We start from the raw sequence: 27,640 nt of genomic DNA on the forward strand, positions 1-27,640 counted from the left end.
CCCAAGCACCAGCTTCACACCTCCATGTGACTAAAACATAGCCTTATTTTACAAAAAAGTACAAAATACTTACTCAACAAATAATAATTAGGAAAGCAAACATTTAATGAATGTATTTAATGAGCATATAGTGGAGCCCCAACCCACATATTCCCCATAGGAAGGAGTACTTCAGCAAGGTATCCGGCTCATAGTGGAGCACAAGCTAAATGTGTGTCAACAGTGTAACACTGTTGCAGAAAAAAAAGGCTACATCTAGACTACAGGCTTGTGCAAGAAGCTTTTTTCGGAAGAGATCTTGGCCATTTTCCCAACAAAACTCTAGTATAGACATACTCAAAGTGAACATCATTCTGGGATGTACTAGCAGGAGAGTTGTAAGCAAAACATAAGTAGTAATTCTTTGGTTCTATTCCACACTGATTAGGCCTCAACTGGAGTATTGTGTCCGGTTCTGGACATCATATTTCAGGAAAGATGTGGTAATTTGGAAAAAGTTCAGAGAAGAGCAACAAAGATGATTAAGAATCTAGAAAACATGATGATCTATGGGGGAAGCTTGAAGGAACTGGGTTTGTATAGTCTAGAAAAGAAAAGACTGAGAAGGGACATGATAACTGTTTTGCGATCTTGCGCAAAAGCAGTTGCCTGTCTACACTGGCCGCGGGTTCTTGTGCAAGTACACTGACATTCTAATGTATGAAATCAGTGCTTCTTGCACAAGAACTATGATGCTCGCGCTCAGGAAGAAGCCCTCTTGCGCAACTGTTCTTGCGCAAGAGGCCAGTGTAGACAGGCAACATGAATTTCTTGCGCAAGAAAGTCCTACGGTTAAAATGGCCATCAGAGCTTTCTTGCACAAGAGAGCATCTACACTAGCAAGGATGCTCTTGTGCAAAAGCACATGCCAGTGTAGACACTCTCTTTTTGCACAAGAACTCTTCCACAAAAGAGTTCTTGCGCAAGATCATGCCAAGGAAGACGTAGCCTTAGGGTGATTAAGCATTGGAATAAATTGCCTAGAGAGGTTGTGAAATCTCTAATATTGAAAATTTTAAGAGCATGTTATGCAAGTGTCTAGGTAATACTTAGTCTTGTCACGAGTGCAGAGGGTTGGACTAGATGACCTCTTAAGGTCCTTTCCAATCCTATGATTTTATGTGAGGCCCAAAGTATTGCCATAATACAATTAGAGAATAATTTTCTTAAGTGACAAAAAATTAATTATAGTACCCTCAACTGAACATGATTAGTTATAGACAACTAGAATAATTAAATAGCTTATTCTTACTTTAATATGTACAATTGAATATCAGAGTTACGAACACCAGAGTTACAAATTGATGGGTCAGTCACTCAACGCTTTTGGAACTGGTAGTACAGAATCAAGCAGCAGAGTGGAAAAAAAAGAAACAAAAAGCTAATACTGTACAGTACAGTCCTGTGTTAAAGAAGCCACTAAAAGAGGGAAACTTTAAAAAAAAAATTTGACAAGGTAAGGAAACTGTTTTGGGGCTTGTTTCATTTAAATTAAAATTGTTAAAAGCAGCATTTTTCTTTGGCATAGTACAATTTCAAAACTGTATTACATCAGTTTTCAGCTGTATACTTTGGGAGGATAACATTTAGTTCAGAGTTATAAACATTTCACAGTTACAAATAACTCCATTCCTGATGTATTCGTAACTCTGAGATTCTAAGGTATTTGTTTTTAATTTAAATGTGCTTTACACAATCCAGTTACCTGTTTTTACTAATTCTTTAATGAGCTCCTCCTTCATTTTTATATTAAGTGCAAGTTCTCTCATCTTTTGCTTGGCTTCGGTGAGTCTCAGCTCTGAATTCTTGAATTTCTGCATGTTTATTATGTGACTCTTACGGAGGCATTCAATCTCTTCACCTTGAAAGAAAGGTACAATGATGAGAACAAAGATCTATCGAGAAGACAAAATTCTGGCCTATTCTCTGAATATGTACTGTGGAGGAAATAAAAAAGGGGGAATGCAGAAGTGTCTATCGACTAGTCAATTAACCGCTAGTTAACATCCTTAATTCTAATCATAATAGTCATTACTTTTTTCCAATGAAAAACAAAAATAATTCTTTAAACCTTTCATCAAGCATATTCCAATGTAAAAAGTGCTGCAGTTCACTAATTTAAGGGGCAGAATTGTTTATACAAAATTTGTTATCTGTAGGTAATTACAAAGTATGACTTTATTTTGCACAATACACAAATAAATTCTTCAAAGTATACAGGCAGTCCCCGACTTACGCGGATCCGACTTATGTCGGATCTGCACTTATGAACGGGGCTCTCTCGCCCCGGAGCTCGCAGGCAGCGGGACAGCACAGAGCGCAGCGGTCCTGCCACCTTGACCTCCGGGGCGAGAAAAGCTGCTCCGGGTGCCCCTGGTCTGCTGGGGACCGTCTCCAGCAGACCAGGGACACCTGGAGCAACGCCGGGGAGGCAGAGGGGTCCCGCGCCTCTGAGGCTTTGCTCTGGCAATTCCCCCGCCCCCAGCAGACCAAGCTTTTGTTGTGGACCCTGGGGTAGAGCAGCTGGGGTGCTGCTGGGTTGGTCCTACAGGGACCTACCTGGCAGCCCAGCTGTTCTGTTCCAGGCTCGAGATTCAGCCGCTGTTGAAACTGATCAGTGGCTGATTCCAGGAAGCTGGGGGCAGAGCAATTCTGCCTCCAGCTTCCTGTAGTCAGCCCCTGGTCAGTTTCAGCAGCAGCGGCTGAATCTGGAGCCAGTTCCGACTTACATACAAATTCAACTTAAGAACAAACCTATAGTCCCTATCTTGTACGTAACCCGGGGACTGCCTGTATAATAGATGGGGATAATTCAACTTACATCTATCACTTACAAAGATTTTCCAGTGCTCTGGATATATGGCATGCTATATAAATACTAACTATTGTGCTTAAAGCACCAACCAGTGAGAATATGAAGGTACTTGCATGTACTTTGGAAGAAAGTATTTTAAAGCAATTCCAAATCAGGATCTCATCAAAAGTATTTTTATTTTAAAGTGTTTTTTTGAATGGAAAATATTAATTTACTGTAATAACACTAAAATGTACATTTTTATAGTGTGACAGAAGTATATATCAGTTTCAATTTCCATTTGTAATTCTTACCTATGCCAGTGTCAGTCTGCAGTATAGTTTCATTTGGTAAATTGGACTTGTGCATTTGGAATTGCGGATGATTCAGTTGAAGGGGAGAACAAATAAGAGCCTGTTTTCGTGTCCATGTGCGGTTTATGGAATGCCTACGAAAAAAAAGAAAAACTAAGCTACAATTCATATTTATAATTTTTTAAAACTTCATGCAAGATTATATAATGCTAATGCACTAGGTCCCAAATCTACAAAGGCTTGCGTGTATGGCTTAAATCCACTTTATCCTATCCGCTTCATCGCCGACAGCTCCCAACTTAAACCTGTCCAACACATTATCAATAGATTACAACCTATACTGGAACAGGACACTAAACTCCAAGAAGCTCTGGGAGACAGACCCATAGTCTCCTATAGATAACCACCTAACCTCAAGATGATTCTTACCAACAACCACAGGACATACCACACTAATACCAACCCTGGTACTTTCCCTTGCAACAAACCCCGCTGCCAGCTTTGTCCACATATTCACTCTGCTGACACCATTATTGGGCCTAACGAAGTGAATTATAAGATCAAGAATACATATTCCTGCGCCTCCAGAAATATAATCTATGCTATCATGTGCCGAAAGTGTCCGTCTGCTATGTACATTGGACAAACGTCTCAGACACTTTGCCAAAGACTCAATGCCCACAAAACAGACATTAGACAGGATCACAAAGAAAAAACAGTTGCTTGTCATTTCAACCAGAAAGGACACTACCTCAATGACCTGCTAACCTGCATCCTACTTCAGAAGACATTCAAATCTGCACTTGAAAGGGAATCCTCTGAACTGGCATTCATGCTAAAATTCGACACTCTCCGCAGGGGACTTAACAAAGACTCCAACTATCTTAGCCATTACAAAGATAGCTTCCCCAATTATCACCTCTAATACTATTAACTCACAGACATCTACCCTTCCCCACCTCTAATATCATTAACTCACTGGCATTCACCTTCCTTCCCCCCCCTCCTGCATCCCCCTTCTGTTCTGAAATGTGATTTGTCCTTTTCATATGTGTTCATTTTTTTAAATTGTATCCTTTGGTATATATGGTTGTGACTATTTTCTTCCACTATTTGATCTGAGGAAGTGGGTCTGGCCCACGAAAGCTCATCATGTAATAAACCATCTTGTTAGTCTTTAAAGTGCTACATAGTCCACACATTATCAATAAACTACAGCCTATACTGGAACAGGATACCATACTCCAAGAGGCTCTGGGAGACAGACCCATAGTCTCCTATAGACAACCACCTAACCTCAAGATGATTCTTACCAACAACCACAGGACATACCACACTAATACCAACCCTGGTACCTTCCCTTGCAACAAACCCCGTTGCCAGCTTTGTCCACATATTTATTCTGCTGATACCATTATTGGACCTAACCAAGTGAGTTATAAGATCAAGAACACATATTCCTGCGCATCCAGAAATATAATCTATGCTATCATGTGCCGAAAGTGTCCATCTGCTATGTACATTGGACAAACATCTCAGACACTTCGCCAAAGGATTAATGCCCACAAAACAGATATCAGACAAGATCACAAAGAAAAAACAGTTTCTTGCCATTTTAACCAGAAAGGACACTCTCTCAATGACTTAACCACCTGCATTCTGCTACAAAGACCTTTTACATCTGCACTTGAAAGGGAATCCTCTGAACTGTCATTCATGTTAAAATTCAACACTCTCCAAAGAGGATTGAACAAACACTTGAAATATCTTACACATTATCAAGATAGCTTTCCCAATTATCACCTCTAACACCATTAACTCACAAACATCCCACTCTCCCCACCTCTAATATCTGTCAATTCACAGACACTTACCTTCCTTCCTCCCCCTCCCCCGCATCCCGCTCCTGTTCTGAAATGTGATTTGTCCTTTTCATATGTGTTAATTTTTTTAATTGTATCCTTTGGTATATATGGTTGTGACTATTTTCTTGCACTATTTGATCTGAGGAAGTGGGTCTGGCCCACGAAAGCTCATCATCTAATAAACCATCTTGTTAGTCTTTAAAGTGCTACATTGTCCTGCATTTTGCTTCAGCTACCCCAGACTAACACGGCTACATTTCTATCACTATTCTACATAGTCCTGTATTTTGTTTCAGCTACACCAGACTAACACGGCTACATTTCTATCGCTTTCCTTAGGGAAGTCTACAGTACAGGAAAAAGTTGATCGAAACTACATAATTTTCAGTTACATTAGAAGCATAACTCAAATTGACATGATCTATTTACTACAAGGTCCACATTATGCTGGGTCGATGGGAGAAACTATCCCGTTGACTCCCCTTAGTCTTCTTGTTCTGGTGGAGTACTAGAGATGACGGGAGAGCAATCGAGGTCAACTTAGCAGGTCTTCATTTGACCTGCTAGATCAACCCCTGATGGACTGATTGTCACAGTGTGAATACAGCTGGTAGTAGAGATAAGCAGGTCCTGCAAGCAGATCCTTGAATCAAGCCATATTTATTCAAGTGAAGAGGCATACAATCTAAACGTATGTTAAATGAAACAGCAATACCTATTGTGTTTACTTATTTTGTGATGTCAAGAGGTTCTACAAATTTACATAAATGACACTGTAAACTGGCTTCATGATATACTGATATTTGGTAGCAATATACCTATCTCTGAGGGAAACCTTTAAAGAATGAATAAAACAAAACTATTACCTAAATGCTGATGTATTTTTGTTGTCTGTGTTTCTTTCTTCTTCATCACTATGATCAGAGAATTGGCAGTGAAGGACTTCATCTTGATCTTCTATATGACCCAATATCATTTGCCTGCGAGTTTGAAATCCAGCCATTACTCGGGCCAATGAGTAAGTAGGAGGACTGGTGTGCACCTTCCAAGAGACCCCAAAAATAAAGCCACGGGCAAAGTCACTTGCAGAAATCTAGGAATATGTAGGGCTAATCTTTTTTACATAGAATTCATACACAAATCTGCTAAAACCTGCACTTGCATGCAAAAATATGAGGGAGGGTGCACAAGTTTTCTGATTTCTTTTGGAGCAGTATTTGGAGATACCTTTGATAAGTTGGTTCCAGAATAGGATACTGACAAGTCAGTACATAACACTCTTTACTATGAATTAATGCAGAATAAATATATCATTATTAGCAATATTTGTATTTTAGTAGCACCTAAAGGCCCACTTTGTATTATAAGTTAATACAAATACCTTTGCATTGGATAAATGGTTGCTATGCATATACAGTGCAATAGATCAGAAATTAAGGTTTCACACTCTTTAATGGGATATAAAGAGAAACTATGGAAATGCAACTGTTAATATCTCCTTTCAACTCTTGTACCAAAATCAGAATAATTACAAAATGAAGGAGAGAAATAAAAAAAATGTGTTTAGTTATTACCTTTCGTGACTCTAGTCCTGGAGCCATATGAATGGAATGTACTACACTATAAGTGAGTGGCACACTATATGGTCTTCTTGCAGATAACACAGCTGGCCCATCTCCACAAGCACCTATCGATACTGAGGTTGAAGTCACAGTAAGCTTCTCTGACTTATCCTTCAGCTGATCAATAAGGAGTTGCTGTTCCACCATTTTCTCATTCTCAAAAAACAAACAAAAAAAATCCCCACTGTTGTTAGGTGCCAATTCTACATTATATTTGTATTACTATAACAAAACGCATACTAGTATGAATGGTAAGCTGTTAGGCAAAGTGTTGTGTTTCGTGTAGCTGAAAATTGAGCCTAAATTCTTTTGCAAGGCCTAAGTTTATACAATGCACCAATGCTAACTTTAAAGAAAAAGCCCAATGGGAGCATTAGCTGACTGCAAGATCTTCCAATTCTAAAACATTTCATTTAAATGGAATTAATCTAAAATATGCACCACATAAAGAACAAGCTTTTAAGAGGTTAGTTAAAAACATGTCATTATCCCTTTTAGAAAGGCACATATCAGGCATGTTATTTAAGAAGATTAGAGCTGTTTGAGTCCAAAGTTGCTTTATTAATACATAATTGTAAAAGAACAAAAGATGAGACAGCCAAAACTGATATTCAAAATGGAAGTTACAACCTTAGAGCCTGATCCTAAAGCATGGTGAGTATGTTTACTTGCCAAGAAGTTCCATTCAAGTAAATGAAACTACCTCTATAAATAAAGGTGCACACATAAATATTTGCATGATCAGGACTTCAGTTTGATCACATCTCTTGTATCACGTCTCTGCCTCACACAACTCTGCTAGTGGTGCTAGTCTGGTGAACCTACTTATCTGCCTTTTTCCATAACAATCTTCGTGCAATGTTAAAGCTGCTCCTTATTCAGGGAACATCATCTCTGAACTGATCCATAAAGTAATTACCTGACCTTTCTTCAAATCCCTCACCAAAATCCACATCTTTCATAACACCTACAAAAACTGGTTAAATAACAGTGGAAAAGTTAATATGACAGTCAATATGAAGATATTTAGTTATCAAACATATATATGATTGTCCAGTTTTGATCATATCTTTCTTACTCAGCTGAGTCTGAGCCTTTCCCTGCTGCCCGTCCTTTAAGAACATAAGAACGGCCATACTGGGTCAGACCAAAGGTCCATCTAGCCCAGTATCATGTCTACCGACAATGGCCAGCACCAGGTGCCCCAGAGAGGGTGGACCGAAGACAATGATCAAGCGATTTGTCTCCTGCCATCCCTCTCCAGCCTCTGACAGACAGAGGCCAAGGACACCATTTTATCCCCTGGCTAATAGCCTTTTATGGACCTAACCTCCATGAAATTATCTAGCTTCTCTTTAAACTCTATTATAGTCCTAGCCTTCACAGCCTCCTCTGGCAAGGAGTTCCACAGGTTGACTACACGCTGTGTGAAGAAGAACTTTCTTTTATTAGTTTTAAACCTGCTACCCATTAATTTCATTTGGTGTCCTCTAGTTCTTCTATTATGGGAACTAATAAATAACTTTTCTTTATCGGCCCTCTCCACACCACTCATGATTTTATAGACCTCTATCATATCCCCCCTCAGTCTCCTCTTTTCTAAACTGAAAAGTCCCAGTCGCTTTAACCTCTCCTCATATGGGACCCGTTCCAAACCCCTAATCATTTTAGTTGCCCTTTTCTGAACCCTTTCCAAGGCCAAAATATCTTTTTTGAGGTGAGGAGACCACATCTGTACACAGTATTCAAGATGTGGGCGTACAATAGTTTTATACAGGGGCAGTAAGATATTCTGGGTCTTATTTTGTATCCCTTTCCTAATAATTCCTAGCATCCTATTTGCCTTTTTGACCGCCGCTGCACTCTGTGTGGAAATTTTCAGAGAACTGTCCATGATAACTCCAAGATCTCTTTCCTGATTTGTCGTAGCCAAATTAGCCCCCATCATACTGTACGTATAGTTGGGGTTATTTTTCCCGATGTGCATTACTTTACACTTATCCACATTAAATTTCATTTGCCATTTTGTTGCCCAATCAGTTTGGTGAAGCAAAATGCAGGACAATGTAGCACTTTAAAGACTAACAAGATGGTTTATTAGATGATGAGCTTTCGTGGGCCAGACCCACTTCCTCAGATCAAATAGTGGAAGAAAGTAGTCACAACCATATATACCAGTTTGGTGAGATCTTCTTGGAGTCCCTCACAGTCTGCTTCTGTCTTGACTATCCTAAACAGTTTGGTATCATCTGCAAACTTTACTACCTCACTGCTTACCCCTTTCTCCAGATCATTTATGAATAAGCTGAAAAGGATTGGTCCCAGGACTGACCCTTGGGGTACACCACTAGTTACCCCTCTCCAATCTGAAAATTTACCATTTATTCCTACCCTTTGTTTCCTGTCTTTTAACCAGTTCTCAATCCAAGAAGGACCTTCCCTCTTATCCCATGGCCATGTAATTTACACAAGAGCCTTTGGTGAGGGACCTTGTCAAAGGCTTTCTGAAAATCCAAGTATACTATATCTACTGAATCCCCCTTGTCCGCATGTTTGTTAACCCCTTCAAAGAATTCTAACAGATTAGTAAGACAGGATTTCCCTTTACAGAAACCATGTTGACTTTTGTCCAACAAATTATGTTCTTCTACATGCTTCACAATTTTATTCTTTACTATTGTTTTGACTATTTTGCCCGGTACTGAAGTTAGATTTACCGGTCTGTAATTGCCAGGATCGCCTCTAGAGCCCTTTTTAAATATTGGTGTCACGTTGGCTACCTTCCGGTCATTAGGTACGGAAGCCGATTTAAAGGATAGGTTACAAACCACAGATAATAGCTCAGCAATTTCCCATTTGAGTTCTTTTAGAACCCTTGGATGAATGCCATCCGGTCCCGGAGATTTGTTAACATTAAGTTTTTCTATTTGTTCTAAAACCTCCTCTAATGACACTTCAATCCGGGACAGTTCCTCAGATTCATCACCCACAAAGGACGGTGCAGATTCAGGAATCTCCCCAACGTCCTCAGCCGTGAAGACTGAAGCAAAGAAATCATTTAGTTTCTCCGCAATGGCTTTATCGTCCTTGATTGCTCCTTTTATAGCTCGATCATCTAGGGGACCCATAGGTTTTTTAGCAGGCTTCCTGCTTCTAATGTACTTAAAAAACATTTTGTTATTTCTTTTTGAGTTTTTGGCTAGCTGTTCCTCAAAATCTTTTTTTGCTTTTCTTATTACCTGTTTACACTTGATTTGACAGTGTTTATGTTCCTTTCTATTTATCTCACTAGGATTGGACTTCCACTTCTTAAAAGATACCTTTTTGTCCCTCACTGCTTCTTTTACATGGTGGTTAAGCCACGGTGACTCTTTTGCCAAAGACTTTCCCTGCTCTTGGAGTCTTCACCTGCAGAGGGGGAAAGCTCCAGCAGTTGGGAACTTCTCTGTCCCCTCCCCAACCAGAGTCTTTTTCTGGAGTGGGAAAATGCTCCAGCAGTGGAAGGCAGCAGGACATTACACAGGAAAAAAATAAGAATGTAGATGGAAAAGCCTGGGTTGGGTAGGCAGAGGCTCACTGGCTTGGGTAGGCTTACGCAAGTCATGGCTCACTGTCTTCTGTTACTTAAACCCATGCTGGGCAGAGGGATACCCAAGCACACACGCTATGTGCTGCCAAAAGAAGCATGCAGCACAGATGTATCCATGGACATCTGTGGCCTCCTCATGCTGCCTATGTGTGAGCAGGGGGGTCACAATGGAGACAATCTCCCTCCTCTTACTTCTAGGCTGCATCTAGACTGGCAAGTTTTTCCGCAAAAGTAGCTTCTTTTGCGGAAAAACTTGCCAGCTGTCTACACTGGCCGCCTGAATTTGCGCAAGAACACTGACGATCTAATGTAAGATTGTCAGTGTTCTTCTGCAAATACTATGCTGCTCCCGTTTGGGAAAAAAAGCCGTCTTGTGCAAATGTATTTGCGCAAGAGGGCCAGTGTAGACAGCTAAAAACTGTTTTGCGCAAAAAAGCCCCGATGGCGAAAATGGCGATCAGGGCTTTCTTGCACAAAACCGCGTCTAGATTGGCACAGACGCTTTTCCGCAAAAAGTGCTTTTGCGCAAAAGCGTCCATGCCAATCTAGACGCTCTTTTCCACAAATGCTTTTAACAGAAAAACTTTTCCGTTAAAAGCATTTGCAGAAAATCATGCCAGTCTAGACGTAGCCCACAGGAGCCAGGAGAAGCAGCTGCAAGGGGATTCAGACCCTGATTCTCTACAATGAAGCAGTCTCAGTATAGCTGGAATCTTTGAGTTATTTAGTGCAAAATGCTTTACAAGTTTCTACTGATGATGTGCAAACTGACAATTTTCAAAGCATTAAAAACTGGCTAGATTTGAATGTTTTTAGATAGGAACAACAGGGCAATCCCATAAAAACAGCCATACCAAAACATCAGCCCAAAGGTCCACCTAGCCCAGTAACCTGTCTGCTGACAGTGACCAATACCAGATGCCTCTGAGGGAGGAAACACAACAGGTAATCATCACGTGAATCTTCTCCTGTCACCCATTTCCAGACAAACAGAGGCTAGGGACACCATTCCTACCCATACTGGCTAATAGCCATTGATGGACCTAATCTCCATGAAACTATCTAGCTCTTTTCTGAACCTTATTAAAGTCCCATGCCAAATTCAAGTCCCTGCTCCTAAATACACTAGCAGTAGAGCTTCTCAGCTAAACGTTTGTAAGAATTTCTATTAATACAGAAAAAGAATACATTTTCCCCTAACAACATTCTCAAAAATGACTGAAATATTTCAGTTGAAATTTAAAGCAAGCAAGCAAGCCAGCCAGTCTTAAGCAGACACCCAACATGGAAAAATGTAGCCCAAACATTTGGTTTGCAAAGTCTATAAGCCATTGAAAATAGGGGTTTATAATGGGAAGTGTCAAATAAAATTTAGTTGTATAATATATGATATCTGCATATAATACCATGTGTATAAAGTGCAATTTACTTTTACATTTCTAATCTAATTTTAAGTATTAATCAAATAACACATTACTGTGACAGCCATAAAAAACTATTTGTTTTGGAGATTTGATTATTTTTAATAGAAAGGCATGGCTTAGTGAACTTTAAAGTTTGCTAGGAACTTCCAAATTTTAACCTGGGTCTGCCACTGAGTTGATGTATTACTAAGGCAAATCTCTTAACATCTCTTATCTTCACTGAAAACAAGTATGAAAACAAGTATCCAACAAAATGGATTTTACACTGAGATAGTTATATCAGCGTTTAATCCAGGGGGAGACAAGTGTAGCTAGCCAAGATAAAAACTACCTGTGCCTTGCCAGAAATTGCAGAAAGGGAAGAGAAGGAACAAGAGAGGAAGATGATGATAGATAATTGGCATATTCTCTTTTAATGTCATATCATTCAGTGACCTGCTCGTAGGACATCAGCAGAGGTAGAAAGAAAAGGAAGATAGGACAGGATAAAGATTGAAAAGGGAGTGTGAGGAGAACAGCACAGACTATCCCATACTTAAAATATGTACTCTTTATGTTCTTCATATGTTTTAGAGAATGGTAATAGTTGTAGATCTTATGAGACAGTTTTAGGAGAAATATACTGAATGTTCCATTTGTGATGTGATGGACCTCTGGCTACGAGAGATGTTAAAGTGTAACCATGCACATGATTAACCGATGAGCACAGGCTCATTGGTTAACATTCACAGTCACAAGTAGCTTCCCTTCCTGCACGTAACTTTTGAAAATGTCAGCGTTTACACCATTACTTAAACACATTTTAACATCCCTACTGGCTACTAGGCAATTGACTTAAACCCATCACAATTCTTTTATCAAGAAATGCTCCGAACAGAGAGGCAAGTAGTATCTTTACTATGCTACTCTGATTCCTGTGTTACAAATCTTCCTATAAATTTGGGCTGAAATCTTGTCCCATTGACAAAGCTCCCATTAATTTCAGCAACTTTAGTGGCACCAAGATTTCACCTCTGAACTTTTTGGCATGGGCGGTCAGTGCAGCTGGGGCTGGGGGAGGCAGGCCCCCAGCACCACCTACAACCCTGCCCCCTCTGCTGAGGCATCACCCCCACCACAGGGAGGGGAGGAGGTGGGACAGTGTACCCTCTCCCACCATGGGGAGGGGAAGAGCACACACACCTCAGCCTCCCCGGAGCACTTGGGAGGGAGAAGGCCACACAGCCTGAGCTAGCCCAAACCTCCCCAGAGCACCGAGGAGGGAGGAGGCCATATGGCCCAAGCCAGTCCAAGGCGGCCTGAGCCTCTCTGTCTCCCAGGGAGAGATGCGGCCACACAGCCGGAGCCTCCCTGGCATGGGGAGGGCAGGCGGTACACATCTCCAGCTTCCACAGCCTAGAGCAGCAGGGAGGGCGGGTGCTGGGGGCAGCAACACTCTGCCCCCAGAATGCCTACAACAGGTGTTCTGGGGGCGGAGTGTGGGCAGGACCATGTCTGGCAGTTTAGGAAGGCAAAGCCTTCCCCTACGTAGCATACCGGATGCCCATGCTTTTTGGAATTATATACAATAAACATTTCTATAACCCCTTTCACCCAAAGATCTCAAAAGGCTCTATGAATATTAAAGAATTAAGAGCCACTACTCACCCATAATGTTGGCAAATATCAGTGCATTTGCTTTATGAATGGGACAGGAAAAAAATGAAGTTATTCACCTAAGGTTATGCAGCAAGTCTGGTAGAGCTAGGCTAGAATACAGGATCTCTTGATTCTCCAGTCCTGTATTTTAGCCACTAGATAAAACTAGACAAATATAATTTTCTTATAATTGGTCACAGTTATGGAATCTAAAGCATAAATTGTAGTCTTGTAGCAATGGAATTTGAATTTCGTAATTAATAATTCAGTTATAATAAATGTATGTTATAGCAAAAGTTTGGATTAAACTTAAATACAAGATGCAGGCCTCAGTCAGGCACCTTTGTTAACTTAGCTCCAGCTCTGTTTGATGTTAACATATTAAAGTGGAGAGATGGAATATTGTAATACATAGTAATGTTAGTATTAGGCAAGGCCTTGTAGTAGATAGAAAGAAGTTTAATGTTGAAAGACTTTGTAACTTTGTTAAAATGACTAGATGGACCCATTGTTCCATGCAGCAATTCTTTAAATGCATTGTTTGTGCACTGCATGCTCAAATGGTCAGAGGAGGGGCTGGAGCCCCTCAGAAGCACACTGAAGACACAGACTACCAGAGACTGATGAACCCTGAAGCTAGTGGCAAGTTCCCCTTGATAGGGAACCAATCAAAACTTTTGCTGGAAAGACAACACCCAGGAGGGGTCGTCAGCATACTGATATCAGATGACTGTGAGAACAACTTCTTCCCAATAACCATATGTCGTAGGAAGATTGATTGTGATGCTGAATGACTGATTAAGGCCTGACAAGGCAAAATGCATAGACCTGCATGGAAGGAAAAGCCTATAAAAGATAGGGTGTCTTGTATAGTTCTTCGTGTTCTATCCTGCTAAGCAAGACCAAGAGGAGACTCCTGGCTCCCTCCCTTGCACCTGACCTATCTGGTCAATACGTTGGGCTGAGCTACACACTGGTAACTATTCCATCAGCAGGATTTTTGTGTGTGCGAGAGAGAGAGAGAGAGAGAGAGAGACTTTGTTATATTATCAATAAATGTCAATAAATGCGGCGTGTTGCCTTATCCCCCTGAAAAACCCCCCACATGCTTCTTTTAAGCGTAACAGTCTGAGTTAAAATTCTCATCGACAAAAAAATAACTTTTGCCTGAGGGCTGCAAAATTTGCCCCAAATTTTAACCACAGTAATTCCTGCATTCTAATATACATTTTATTTGAACCAAACTTACACAGTAAAATATGCACGGGGAAAACTTACCTGTAATGTATTTGTTTCTTGCGCCTCTTTTAGAGATTCTAAATGTTCTTGGTTTTCCCGCATCAATGTCAGTATTTGATCCTGTAATACCTTCATCTCAAGCTCCTTTTGACCAAATACTTGTTCATCTGTAGCTAAAGCCTGCTAGATAACAAAAAGGAGATGGGGGTAGGAAAGGTGTTATTTTTACTGCTGAATAATGAAGAGATTCTTCATTTGTTATTAAGAAAAGCAGATATGAACTGCAGAGTTTCCCTAGGTATACCGTTGGAAGATTCTCCACAAATGATGTGCTGATTCTAGTACGTCTTCACAACACAGTATCCCTAATTATTTCTTCAGTTTTATTCACCATCTGTTGATTTTTTTTAATAAGTTCCTGGGTCCTACCACACCCGTCCCAGGAAAAGGCAGTAGAGGCCATATGAGTTGCACAGACAGCCTGCATGGAACACAGACAGTCAGTCAGGGGAGACTACAAGGGACTAGCCAATCAGTATAAAAGGAGGGCAGTGCAGACTAGCCAGTTCCTTGCTGGAGCCAGAGAAGTGCAGTGGCACTCCTGGCTGGTCAAAGGGAAATGGACTGTGAAAAGGAGCTCCAGGCTAGCTACCGGGCCTGAACATAGAAGAGCCCTCAAGAAAAGGTGAAGGATTGATGAATGCTGGGGCTGTGGGGAAGTGGTACAGGGAATGAAAATGCTTTTGTTAAAGGGACATAGTGGTGCGTGACTGCTATTCTGAGGGTCCCTGGGCTGGAAATGGAGTAGTGGGTTGGCCTTGGTCCCCTAATAAGTCACAAAATGGCCTAGAATTGGACAATGACAAACCCCTAGAAGGAGATCTGATCTACTTAGAAACCCGGAGAGAGCAAAGCCATTGCCTCCCGGAAGTGCTGGAAGTCCGGCCCAGGACCAGATTTACAATGAAACATACCGTGCCCTGGCATGGCTCCCCCCTTCCCCCCACCCAACTACAGGAGGCTCCCAAGGCCAGGCAGTCCAGCCAGGTTTAGAAACCCCCCTGCGCAGGGGGGTGGCCATTTTGTGATGGGGGGCAATCCCTCAGTAGAGGTTTGCGGGGGGTGGGATAGGAGATCAAGGAGGCTCACCTGCAGGCTGCAGCCTCAGGAGAGCCAACAGGAGGCAGTGAACAACGCAAACATGGGCTGAATGGCTTCAGAGGAGCACGGGGCAGCCACACAACCAGTTGGAGAAAAGCAGTGCTCTGAAGTGAGAAAGCACTGCTTCTCTCCCACCGCCAGCTGTGTGGCTACTCAGTGCTTCTCTGAAGCCTTCCAGCCTGTGTTTGTGCTGCTGGCAGCCACCTAGTGAATGGTGGCAGGGTGGGGAGGGTGGCCAACTTTGGCTGCCCTGCGGCAGAGGTATGTGGGGGGTGCGGCCAGGGGTTGGAGAGCTCACAAGCTGCATAGCCAGCAGGAAAAAGCAGCACTTTGAAGTAGGAAATTGCTGCTTCTCTCGGGCAGCATGGCTGCACTGCCTTCTTCCCCCTCCCCCACCAATCCTCCAGCCCCTATAATGTTGTTCTGCTTTTGGCTGCCATCTGGTGAGTGGCTGCTGTCTGTGGGTGAGGGGGAGAGCAGCTAGGGGATGGGGAGCCTGCAGTGGGGTGTGTGCGTGTGTGCTCAGATGGCCGATGGAACTGTGCCCCTCCCCCCACCTTCAAGTGGAGCACCTGTGGATCTCTGCCCACATCTCCAAACCAGCCAGCACAGGGCTACTGGGACACCTGAAACTGTCATCTGTGACCATGGGGATCTTTGTATCTCTATCAGTCTTCTTCTCCAGCCCCACCATGGCGGCTCTGCTCCTGACACTGTGCCTCCAGCTCCATCCCTTCCACCTGAGGCCCTGCCCTTCTGGAGGTACAGACCTGCCACCCTCACATCTTGCCCAGGGGCCTGCCTATTCTGTGAGCAGCCCTGTCTGAACCCTTAATTCCTGTGCCTGTGGAGCACACCCAGGTCTGGACCTGTGCCTAGGAAAGACAGGGTCTGGCTTTCAGCACCCCACTATTAAAAATGTTCCAGTGCCACTAGTGTTAAACTTAATTGGGGAATGGGTAGTCCAGAACACGGCCCACCCATATCTACACCCCGCTCTTTTTTAGACATTTTTAACCTGCCTAAAAATCAAGGTCAGTTTTTTTAGCAATAATGAAGTAATACTATGAAGCGATACAAAAAAAAAATGAAATAAAAAAATAAAGGCAAGGCAAAAAGACGAAGCTGAGCAAAAAGCCAGTTTGTCCTCTTATTTTAAAAATCCTCAAAAGTATTGAATAGAGGACATTAATCAGCAAGTCTGAATGAAGAAACATCTCAATTATCTGATCTCTTGCCAAGTTGTAGGGATACCTCAACGACTGCAAAAGTTGAACAAGAGAACTCTGAAGTGGTAAAGGAACTACAAAATATTGGTAATTTTGTCAAAGTAAGGGAAGAAACCTATCCAGAAGACATTGAATTATGGCCAATCATATCTATTTAATTAGATATGATAGAATATTTTTTAGTAAATAAACAAAGCAAAAAACATAGGCAATATGGAAAAATTGAGAAAAGAGTGAGAGGTTAAAAGTTAAAAGCAATTTAGAGGTCTTTGTGAGTCCCATTTTCTGAGGATGAAGAAAAATGGGATCACAGAAATGGTTGATTTTTTTTTGAAACCGCCATGCAGTCTACTATTATGTTTGCAAATTATTTTGTGACCATAGTAAAGAAAAACAAACATGTCATCAAAAGGCACTCTAATTTGAGAAATGTTGCAAGAGATATTGCTGATCATGAAACTTCCAAAGCTCATATTAATGCTATGCTGAAGTTTGTTCAAAGATGTAAATTATCCAGAAGAACTTATTTTGTGTTATCGGCTCAGTTTGAGAAGGAATGCTCTTACTGGAGGAAAGTGCTGAGACATGTTGTTGCCATGGTGAAACGGCTATCTTCTTTGGGACTAGCTCTAAGAGGACACCTAATAGGCTCCCCAAAAATCATTTTTCCCAGAGCAGATTCATAGAGTCACTTCACCCCAACTATCACCTACTGCACCTGAGCTTCTAGAAAGCATACAGCATGGGTTCCCTGGGGGTGTGTGAAGAAATTCCAGGGAGGTGCGAGGCGACCCAGTCACCCCCCCAACTCCCTGTCAATCTCAATCTCACCCCCTCACCTCCATTTTCACTGCTATTTTTGTTTTACAGTCACAGTTCCTTTTTTTTTCCTCAATAAAGTTTTGCTGCTATTGGGGGAGGGGGATGCGTGACGGTTTCTCAAAAATCAAAAAGGGGGCGTGATGCCGAAAAGTTTGGGAACCACTGGCAGACAGCATGTTCAGTGCCTCAGCTGCAATTACAAAAAGACCAGGTCCCTCTCCAGCTGCATGACAATTAGACCAGAGACAGCTTCAAAACAGAAATACCATCCAAGTCAAGAGATTGTGGGCAGAGAGGGGGCTGAGAATGTCCTATCTAGTAATTATGGGGACTGATGATTCACAACTCAGATCAAACAAGACACAGATGCATACCCAACCCCTGCCCAAACAAAAAATGTATGCCCCTTCCATTTCTCCTGCTACTGAACTGATGATGAGGGCTCCTGTTCTGTCCTCGGGACCACTACAGAGAGGACATTAGGTGAAATATGCATGAGATTGATTAGGAGCCAGAGGTTTGTTTACATGAGCGCTATGTTAAAAATACAACTCTGCATCACCCACAGGCAGAACAGGCCTGCGTCATATTTCAGTGATACTGCACTGATTAGCATGGTTTCAGCTGTTCTACTTATCTCTTGCTGCCAAACATGCTGAGATGGGCCAAATTTTAATATTATATAAACTGACCATCCAAGTGACTTATGAACCATTACAAAATAGATTTTTATTCTGACTCTATGCACAAAAACACTGACATGTCTCTATTACTCCAAAACTTAGCTGGCAGTTCAATTTCCTGGCCTACTCTGGAACTGTAATATCATTCAGATTCCAAGCAATCAATGAAAACTAAGAATTTTCCTCTTCCGATCTGGCTTAATAGTAGAGAGAATAGCATCTAATAATAAAGATAAATGTGTAAGGCAAAATGTGAGAGTAAATAGTATGTTTTCCATTTACTTATTTTTTTTAATTTTACATTCAAATGCCAGTAAGCTGCACTCTTATTTACATAAGAGAACATATAGCTACACTAAGAAAACAGTACAACAAACAATGCTAATTATTGAAACAGAAGGGAACAATGAATTAACCTACAGCATTTATCACATCCCAATAATTTGACTTAACATGCATAGAGAGGAAAAAACAACCTGATAAATCTTACTTAATTTTTCCAATTATAGGGTTATATTAAAAAAATAAGATCAAAATTAGAATGATACTATGATTTGCATTATTTTTGAGGACCAGTAAAGTGTAATATGACTATATACTTGGAACCATTCACTGAGGAAGTGTACTGTGACAAACTGAGCTAGAAACAATAAAACATTTTCCCTGCTCTGCTATATTCTTGTTTATTTGTATAAATCGAATTTAGCCTCTGCTAATGAGGCAAAAACAGGATAATTCTCCCTGCATGAAACACATGCAGTAACAACAAGGAGGAGTGGTTGCTTGGCAACCTTACTTGTCAGCAATTAAACATACAGCCTAGACTCTCTAGAGAAATGGGAGATTTAAAATAATCCTGAGGAATTATCCAGAAAGATAATTCAAAGTTAAAGAAACCAAAAGTAGAGGCACATGTTTCCCTTTAAACAAATTATGAAAAAGCAATTGGAAGACATAATTTATATAGGCATTTCTTTACTGTTTTAATGCCATAGTCAGATTTCCACTGTTGGTTCAAATGTCTTAGGTTACACCATTAACTTTTGATTTTATTAAAGCTGGTTTAATGTACTTTTTGTTAAGCTTACACAGCATGTTAACACAACATTGTTTGTAAAAGTTGCACCTGCAGCATTGTTTCTAAAAGAGGCTGCATCCCAAAAAGTGTATGTATGATTATCATGTAAATGTCTTGGGGAGGAAGAGGGAAAGTCATGACTGAGATGGTAGAGAGCACTTCTCTCTCAGCAGGTCATTGTCTTGCACTATTACAAACTGAAAGGCTGCAACCTTATGCCTTCATCTGAGAAAGAACTGTTCAAAGTAGCCATCATGAGAGTTCTCCTCTCATGTCCACTAAGATAGCAGTCCTGCTGAAAATTTCTTGCCTGCTTCAAAAATCTCCCCTCAGAAGAAGAACTGAAAAGAAAAATTATGGCACCAAAAAATCAGAAGGTTAATAAGTAACATAGAAGTATATGCCCAAGAAGTCCTATGATAAGAAAACCTGTGAATAATGGATAACAAGAAAAAACACCTGTAGCTTTGAGAAACTAATTTAATCTATTTTTTCTTGAGTATTACAGCTCTCAATCAACTAGGAATCTGACAAGTAAAACAAAGGAACAGCTTCTCATCTAGTATTTTTATTTTTGAAGGATAGCTCTTATTATTCTTGTGAAGGACTGGCTTACTAATAAGTACTAGGTTAGACTTGATACTACAGTGCTGAAGCCAAGTAGGTAGAATCATAGAACTGGAAGAGACCTCAGAAGGTCATCAAGTCCAGCCCCCTGCTCTAGGCAGGACCAATTCCAACTAAATCAACCCGGCCAGGGCTTTGTCAAGCCGAGACTTAAACACCTCTAGGGATGGAGACTCCACTACTTCCCTAGGTAACCCATTACAGTGCTTCACCACCCTCTTAGTGAAATAGTTTTTCCTAATATCCAACCTGGACCTCTCCCACCACAACTTGAGACCGTTGCTCCTTGTTCTGCCATCTGTCACTACTGAGAACAGCCTCTCTCCATCCTCTTTGGAACCTCCCTTCAGGAAGTTGAAGGCTGCTATCAAATCCCCCCTCACTCTTCGCTTCTGCAGACTAAACAGACCCAAGTCCCTCAGCCTCTCCTCATAAGTCATATGCTCCAGCCCCCTAATCATTTTGGTTGCCCTCCGCTGGACCCCCTCCAATGCATCCACATCCTTTTTGTAGTGGGGGGCCCAGAACTGGACACAATACTCCAGATGCGGCCTCACCAAAGCCGAATAAAGGGGAATGATGACATCTCTGGATCTGCTGGCAATGCTCCTCTTAATGCAACCTAATATGCCATTAGCCTTCTTGGCTACAAGGGCACACTGTTGACTCATATCTAGCTTCTCATCCACTGTAACCCCCAGGTCCTTTTCTGCAGAACTACTACTTAACCGGTTGGTCCCCAGCTTGTAACTATGCTTGGGATTCTTCCGTCCCAAGTGCAGGACTTTACACTTGTCCTTGTTGAACCTCATCAGATTTCTTGTGGCCCAATCCTCCAATTTGTCTAAGTCATTCTGTACCCTATCTCTGCCCTTAAGCGTATCTACCTCTCCCCACAGCTTAGTGTCATCCGCAAACTTGCTGAGGGTGCAATCCATCCCCTCATCCAGATCATTAATAAAGATATTGAACAAAACCGGTCCTAGAACCGAACCTTGGGGCACTCCGCTAGAAACCGACCGCCATCCTGACATCAAGCCATTGATCACTACCCGCTGGACCCGGCCTTCTAGCCATCTTTCTATCCATCTTACCGTCCATTTATCCAATCCACAATCCCTTACCTTACTGGCAAGAATATTGTGGGAGACCGTATCAAAAGCCTTGCTAAAGACAAGTCACATCCACTGACTTCCCCATGTCCACCGAGCCAGTTACCTCATCATAGAAGCTAATCAGATTGGTCAGGCACGACTTGCCCTTTGTGAATCCATGCTGACTATTCCTAATCACTTTCCTCTCATCCAAGTGCCTCAATATGGATTCCTTAAGGATCCCTTCCATGATTTTTCCAGGAACCGAGGTAAGACTGACCGGCCTATAGTTCGCTGGATCATCCTTCTTCCCTTTTTTGAAGATGGGCACTACATTTGCCTTTTTCCAGTCATCCGGGATTTCTCCCGATCTCCACGACTTTTCAAAGATAATAGCCAAAGGCTCCACAATGACATTTGTAGATTAGATACAACTTGGCATCAGACCTATATTACCAACTTCTCTGTGGCTGTGTTACACTGAATTATACTGGTGAAATATTAAACGAGATTTATCAGTTAATTTGATAGATTCCATTATCACTTTATAGGAAATAACTAACAGATGAGACATCATCATACTGTAATTCAACCTCCTTAAAGCTGTAATGAAAATTTACTAGCCCAAGCATAAAACCTATTTGCTCACCTCTACCACAATGATGATTAATGTTTTAATCACCTATCAAAATGAGTAATTCATCCCCAGGTGAGCAGGACAACAGCATTTTGCAATGCTGCTGTTATTTAACTAGATCAAGCCCTACATAAAATGCATATGATAGGCATAAGGATCGGTAAGCTTTCAAAGTCTAATGTGAATTCTACTGGTGGGCTACCCTTTTATGTACTAGTAGTTAAATTATCAAGTGATAGTTTAATACCTGGCATTTTTTTAATTCTCTCTTCAACTGAAGAATTGTGATATGATGTGGCTCCTCTTGGTCGCTTCCAATTCCACTATCAGTTCGTGGCATGATTGAAGTTGTCTTCCTTAGCTCCTGTGCTATGCTGATCCAATCCTGCAGCTTGTCTTGTTGACTCTTTGTTAGGCTGATATTGTCATTTAGTTCAAGTAGGAAGGGAAAAGCTTCCTCTATGCAATTTCTGTAGTTGAAACACTCCATCTGAAGCTTGGAAAGCTGGTCTTCAAGAGAACGAATTCGAGTCCTATCTTCATTCAAGTCCTGTGATCCCTGGCTAGCACGGCTCATTATACTAGCCTGCTGATTCTGCAAAGCTTCCCTGAGCAATTTGATTTCAAGTTCCATTTCATCAATCCGGTCCCGGTCAGGGTTATAGTTTACGACTGGTTTATTTCTAATATTCTTGGCTCTGTTAGCATATTTTAGGGAATTTAAAGACTCATCAAAGTCAGATGAGGATGGATTTATACATGTTATCATGACAGTCTTGGCATTTCCTCCTAAGGAGTCTTTCAGAATACGAGTAATTTTAGCATCCCTATATGGGATATGTACACTTTTTCTCTTTGGGTCTCCAAGAGCACTTATCACATTTCCCAAAGCCAACAAGCCACAATTGATCTGAATTGATTCCTTGAACCGTTCACCAGTGTTCCCTGTTTTTGTCACTCTTTCTGATCCTGCCAAGTCCACAAAGTGGAACTTAGAAGCAATGATCTGGCCTGATCTAAGAGATGAATCTTGTGCAGCATCTACATTTTTTAGAGACTGTGCAGGTTGTTGCTGACAAATACTGATGGTAAATATAGCATGAGACCGGCTGGAGTGCTCATTCATTTGAGTAGTACCTGTGTGACGAGCTGCATTCCCACTTTCTAAAAGGCTCATCACGTCATCCACGCTTTCCACTTGGCAATCCTTGGCACCAACAATCACTACAAATACCAAGTCCAAGAAAATATTAATAATGGGTTAAGACTACATTCTCAGCAAAGATTTACAGAAAAACAGTTTAGATAAGTCATGAAAAGTCAAACTAATCCACACACACACACAAAAACAACCACCAAATCACCCACCCACCCACCCACCCACCCACCCATTAAAAATCCAGCAAATAAAATTAGATATAAGACTGTGTACAAGCTCACACATGTAAATGAACTCACAGCACATACTTTTAAGAAAATGTTATATTACTGGAAGCACTACAAACAACATATTAATCTCATCGTATATGTATAAAATACTTATGTACTGTTAAAAGGCATTTTTACCTCATAAAGCTTGTTGAAACTTTATTTAAATCAATGTAAAAAACCTATAGTGAAGACTTTAAACAAACAAAAAATAGAAAATTCAAAGTTATGGTTCTCAAAAGTCTTAAGTTTATCACTTTATACCTATTTAATATTTGTAGTATTGTCTATGGGCAATAATAAAACACTTCCTTTTGTGAATACTTTTACTCATGTGAATAGTCCCTCTGTTCAGTTGCTTGTTTGCAGGATGGGACTAGAGGATGTTAATTTTTATATATAATATTACATATAATAAATATGATCAAACAACACTTGCTGCAAGCAATTTTACTGATGAATGGAAACAACTTGCCATAGAAGAGTACATGGTCCACGGAGACTGATTAGCAGGGCTCGACAAATCATTGAATCTACTTGCCCATGGCGAGTAGATTTTAGCCGATTGCCCCGTTCATTAGCGGCATGCGCAATGCGGGTCTTGAGCATGCGCAGTGCGGGGCTGGTGAGCAGATTTTGCCACCGTTTGTCAAGCCCTGCTGTTTAGAAATTCACATGCACACATTTGTACTAAGGATCTTAAATATTGATTCATTTACTAGACAAGTAGTCGATGGAATTTCCATCGATTACTCGACTAGTCAATAGGCACTTCCATAGTCCTCCTTTGAAATGTACAAGAGCTCCAGTAGGGGCTCTTGTGCAACAAAGTTAGAACTCCATGTGCAGCCCGGGGCCAGCAGGAAGTCCCACTGACTCTGGACTCCATGTGGGCGCTTCCGCTTTGAAATGCACAACAGCCCGGGGGACTCCTCAGCTGACCCCGGGCTCCCCACAGTGCTTCCACTTTGAAGTACCCTCTGTTCCCCCCACTTTGCTGCCTCGATCTGATAAAGGAAGAAGGGGGAGGAGGAAGCGACTATCCTTAGCATTTACTTATCGGATAGTCGACTAGTCCTTAACATCCTTAATTTGTACTGAGAAAGAGTAATGATCCCTGTACAATAGTTTAAAATTGATTGCTGGATCACTGTTCAAACACCTGTGCACCATCAAGAGCTCTCTCAGAAATGCATCATCACTATGAACCAGTAGTACTTTTTGCACACACAAAAAAAAAGCTTTGTGCTGTACACAGGCATAACATTGTAGACAGTACTGAGTCCAGAAAAGCCATACCAGCTCAATGCAGTGGCACATTAACATTAGAAGAAACACAATTTGTTTGTAATTAAGAATCAGGATATGTCTACACTGCATTCCTCTTTCAAGAGAGGAATGCAAATGCAGCTGAGCAAAATTGCAAATGAAGTGCGAATTTGAATTTCCTATGCTTCATTTCCATAATCACATCCGGGCGCTATTTCAAAATACCCTATATCCTTATAAAATGAGGTTTAAGGATAATTTTGAAAGAAGGATTTTCTTTGGAAATAACCGCATCTAGACAGCGTTTCTTTTTTCGAAAAAGGGTATTCTGAAATAGCGCCTGGACGCGATTATGCAAATGAAGCGTGGGAAATTCAAATCCACGCTTCATTTGCAATTTTGCTCAGCTGCATTTGCATTCCTCTCTCAAAAGAGGAATGCAGTGTAGATATACCTTCAGAGAATACTAGAACTGGAAGGGACCTTGAGAGTTCATCAAGTCCAGTCTCCTGCCCTCATGGCAGGACCAAGCACTATTTAGATCATCCCTGATAAATGTCTATCTAACCTGCTCTTAAATATCACCAGAGATGGAGATTCTACAACCCCCACAAGGCAATTTATTCCAGTGTTTAGCCACCCTGACACCTTAATGTCCAACCTAAACCTCCCTTGCTGCAGTTTAAGCCCATTGCTTCTTGTCCTATCATCAGAGGTCAAGGAGAACATTTTTATGGTTCCTCCTTGCAACACCCCTTTAGGTACTTGAAAACTGTTATTGTGTCCCCTCTGAGTCTTATCTTTTCCAAACTAAACAAGCCCAATTCTTTCATTCTTCCCTCATAGATCATGTCTTCTAGACTTTTATTCTTCTCTTCTTTGGATCCTCTCCTATTTCTCCACATCTTTCTTGAAATGTGGTGCCCGGATTAATATTCCAATTGAGGCTAATCAGCACAAAGTAGACTGAAAGAATTACTTCTCATTGTCTTTTATGGATGTTAAATATAGATTAATTGAATAGTCAAGTAACCTCATGAATTCTTATCAGATAGTCAACTATTCTATAGTCCCCGGGGTGGGACCAGCAGCCAGTGTGCTCCGGCCCCACTCCAGAGGAGCTCCGTGCCACTCTGCGCTGCTGCCGCTGTATCAACAAAAATCAGTCGGACCGCACACAAATGAGAAGGAAAAAAAGCCCCAACTCTCACTGACATGGCCCCCTGACTGAGAAGGAGAAAGATAGTCCCCACATTCCCCTCATACAGGGGTGGCTAACCCGTTACAGCGCAAAAAGCTGAAGGAAAATGTTGTTAAGAAAAAAACACAACGGTTTGCCCTTTTAAGAGCAGAGCCGGCATTGCCCTTTAAAGGTGGCCATTTTGAAGTCTGCACGGGACACCACGACTCCAGCTCTGTGTCTTTCAGAGGGGATGGGGGAGCGTCAGCTCTTCACGGAACCCTTGCTTTCGCTTCGCCACACTGCCCCCTTAAGACCCGCGAGCCGTGGGTGCAGCTGCCGCAATTTTTTCTTTGAAGAGCCACGGGTTGGCCACCCCTGCCCTCATATACCGGAGCCTAATGGGGCCCAGGCTAGTGGATTTTTTGAGCTCCAGCCCTATGGGGAGGTAGCAGGGAGCTGGAGTGCCAGCGTGGGCTCCCCGATGCTTGGGGGAGGAGCCTTGAGCCTTGGGGGTTGAATCCAGCATGTTGGGAGCCTCATCTGGCCCCTGGGCCTTTGGTTCCCCACCCCTGATTTACGTAATGGCGTAGAACGCATGCTTATAAAGTTTGTGGACAATACCAAACTGAGAGAAGTTGCAAGTGCTTTGGGGAGGATAGGATTATAATTCAACATGATCTGCACAAACTGGAGAAATGGTCTGAGATAAATAGGATGATGTTCAGTACGGACAAATGCCAAGCGCTCCACTTTGGAAGGAATAATTATTTTCACATATCTAAAATGGGAAGTGACTGCCTAGGGGGGAGTACTGCAGAAAGGGATCTGCAAAAAGCAGCCCCCGACCCAAAAAAGTGTTTCCCAATCCTGATCTAAATCATTGCTGAAGATATAGAACAGAATTGGTCCCAAAACTGATTCCTACGGAACCCCCCTCATTATGCCCTTTCCAGCATGACTGTGAACCATTAATAACTACTCGCTGACAATAGTTATCCAACCCACCTTAGTTATGCACCCACCTTATTTTAGCTGTCTAGGTTGTATTTTCCTAGTTTGTATTTTCCTAGTTTGTTAATGAGACAGTCATGCGAGACTATATCAACTGCTTTACTAAAGTCTAGATATACCACATCTGCTGCTTCCCCCTTATCCACAAGGCTTGTATCTTATCAAAGAAAGCTATCAGGTTGGTTTGACAAGATTTGTTCTTTACAAAGCCATGCTGACTGTTACTTATCACCAGGGCTTGACGAATGGCGGTGAAAGCCGTTCGCCCGCCCCGCACTGTGCAAGACCCGCATTGCATATGTGCACACCGCAAATGAATGGGGCACCCGGCTGAAATCAATACTTTGTCGAGCCCTGATTATCTTCCAGATGTTTACAAATGGATTCCTTAATTATTTGCTCCATTATGTTTCCAGGCATAGCAGTTAAGCTGACTGGTCTGAGGTTTCCTGGGTTGTTCTTATTTCCCTTTTCATAGATGGGCACTATATTTGCCCTTTTCCAGTCTTCTGGAATCTCCCATCTTCCAAGACTTTTCAAAGATGACAGCTAGTGGCTCAATCACCTCCATAAGTAATCTAGGATGCATGTCATCAGACCCTGGTGACCTGAAGACATCTAACTTGACTAGGTAACTTTTAACCTTTTATTTCCCTATTTTAACTTCTGAACCTACATCATTTTCTCTAGCATGCTATGCTAGGTGTTCAATCACCACTAACCTTCCTGGTGAAAACCGAAACAAAGATGTCATTAAGAACATCAGTCATTTCCACATTTTCTATTATTGTTTTTCCCTTTTCATTAAGTAACAGTTCTACTCTGTACTGGGTCTTCCTCTTACTTCTAATATATTTGTAGTTTGAGCTCATTTTGTGTCTTCACCTTTCTAAT

At 41.6% G+C, this 27,640-nt stretch overlaps 1 protein-coding gene across 2 annotated transcripts in view; it reads right to left on the minus strand.

Moving 5' to 3' along the window:
* KIF27 (kinesin family member 27) overlaps nt 1-27,640 on the minus strand; it is a 60,447-nt gene that overhangs the window by 20,835 nt on the left and 11,972 nt on the right. For both annotated transcript variants that reach the window (XM_089779244.1, XM_089779245.1), the window contains exons 5-10: nt 22,103-23,079; nt 14,564-14,707; nt 6,587-6,790; nt 5,879-6,054; nt 3,148-3,281; nt 1,745-1,900 (exon numbers count right to left, since the gene is read on the minus strand). In XM_089779244.1, coding sequence (XP_089635370.1) covers nt 1,745-1,900; nt 3,148-3,281; nt 5,879-6,054; nt 6,587-6,790; nt 14,564-14,707; nt 22,103-23,079 — 1,791 coding nt within the window. The remainder of the gene's footprint in view (nt 1-1,744; nt 1,901-3,147; nt 3,282-5,878; nt 6,055-6,586; nt 6,791-14,563; nt 14,708-22,102; nt 23,080-27,640) is intronic.

This window comes from Pelodiscus sinensis, chromosome 6 (assembly GCF_052426305.1).
Source record: "Pelodiscus sinensis isolate ZL-2025 chromosome 6, ASM5242630v1, whole genome shotgun sequence".
Classification (NCBI taxonomy): Eukaryota; Metazoa; Chordata; order Testudines; family Trionychidae; genus Pelodiscus; species Pelodiscus sinensis.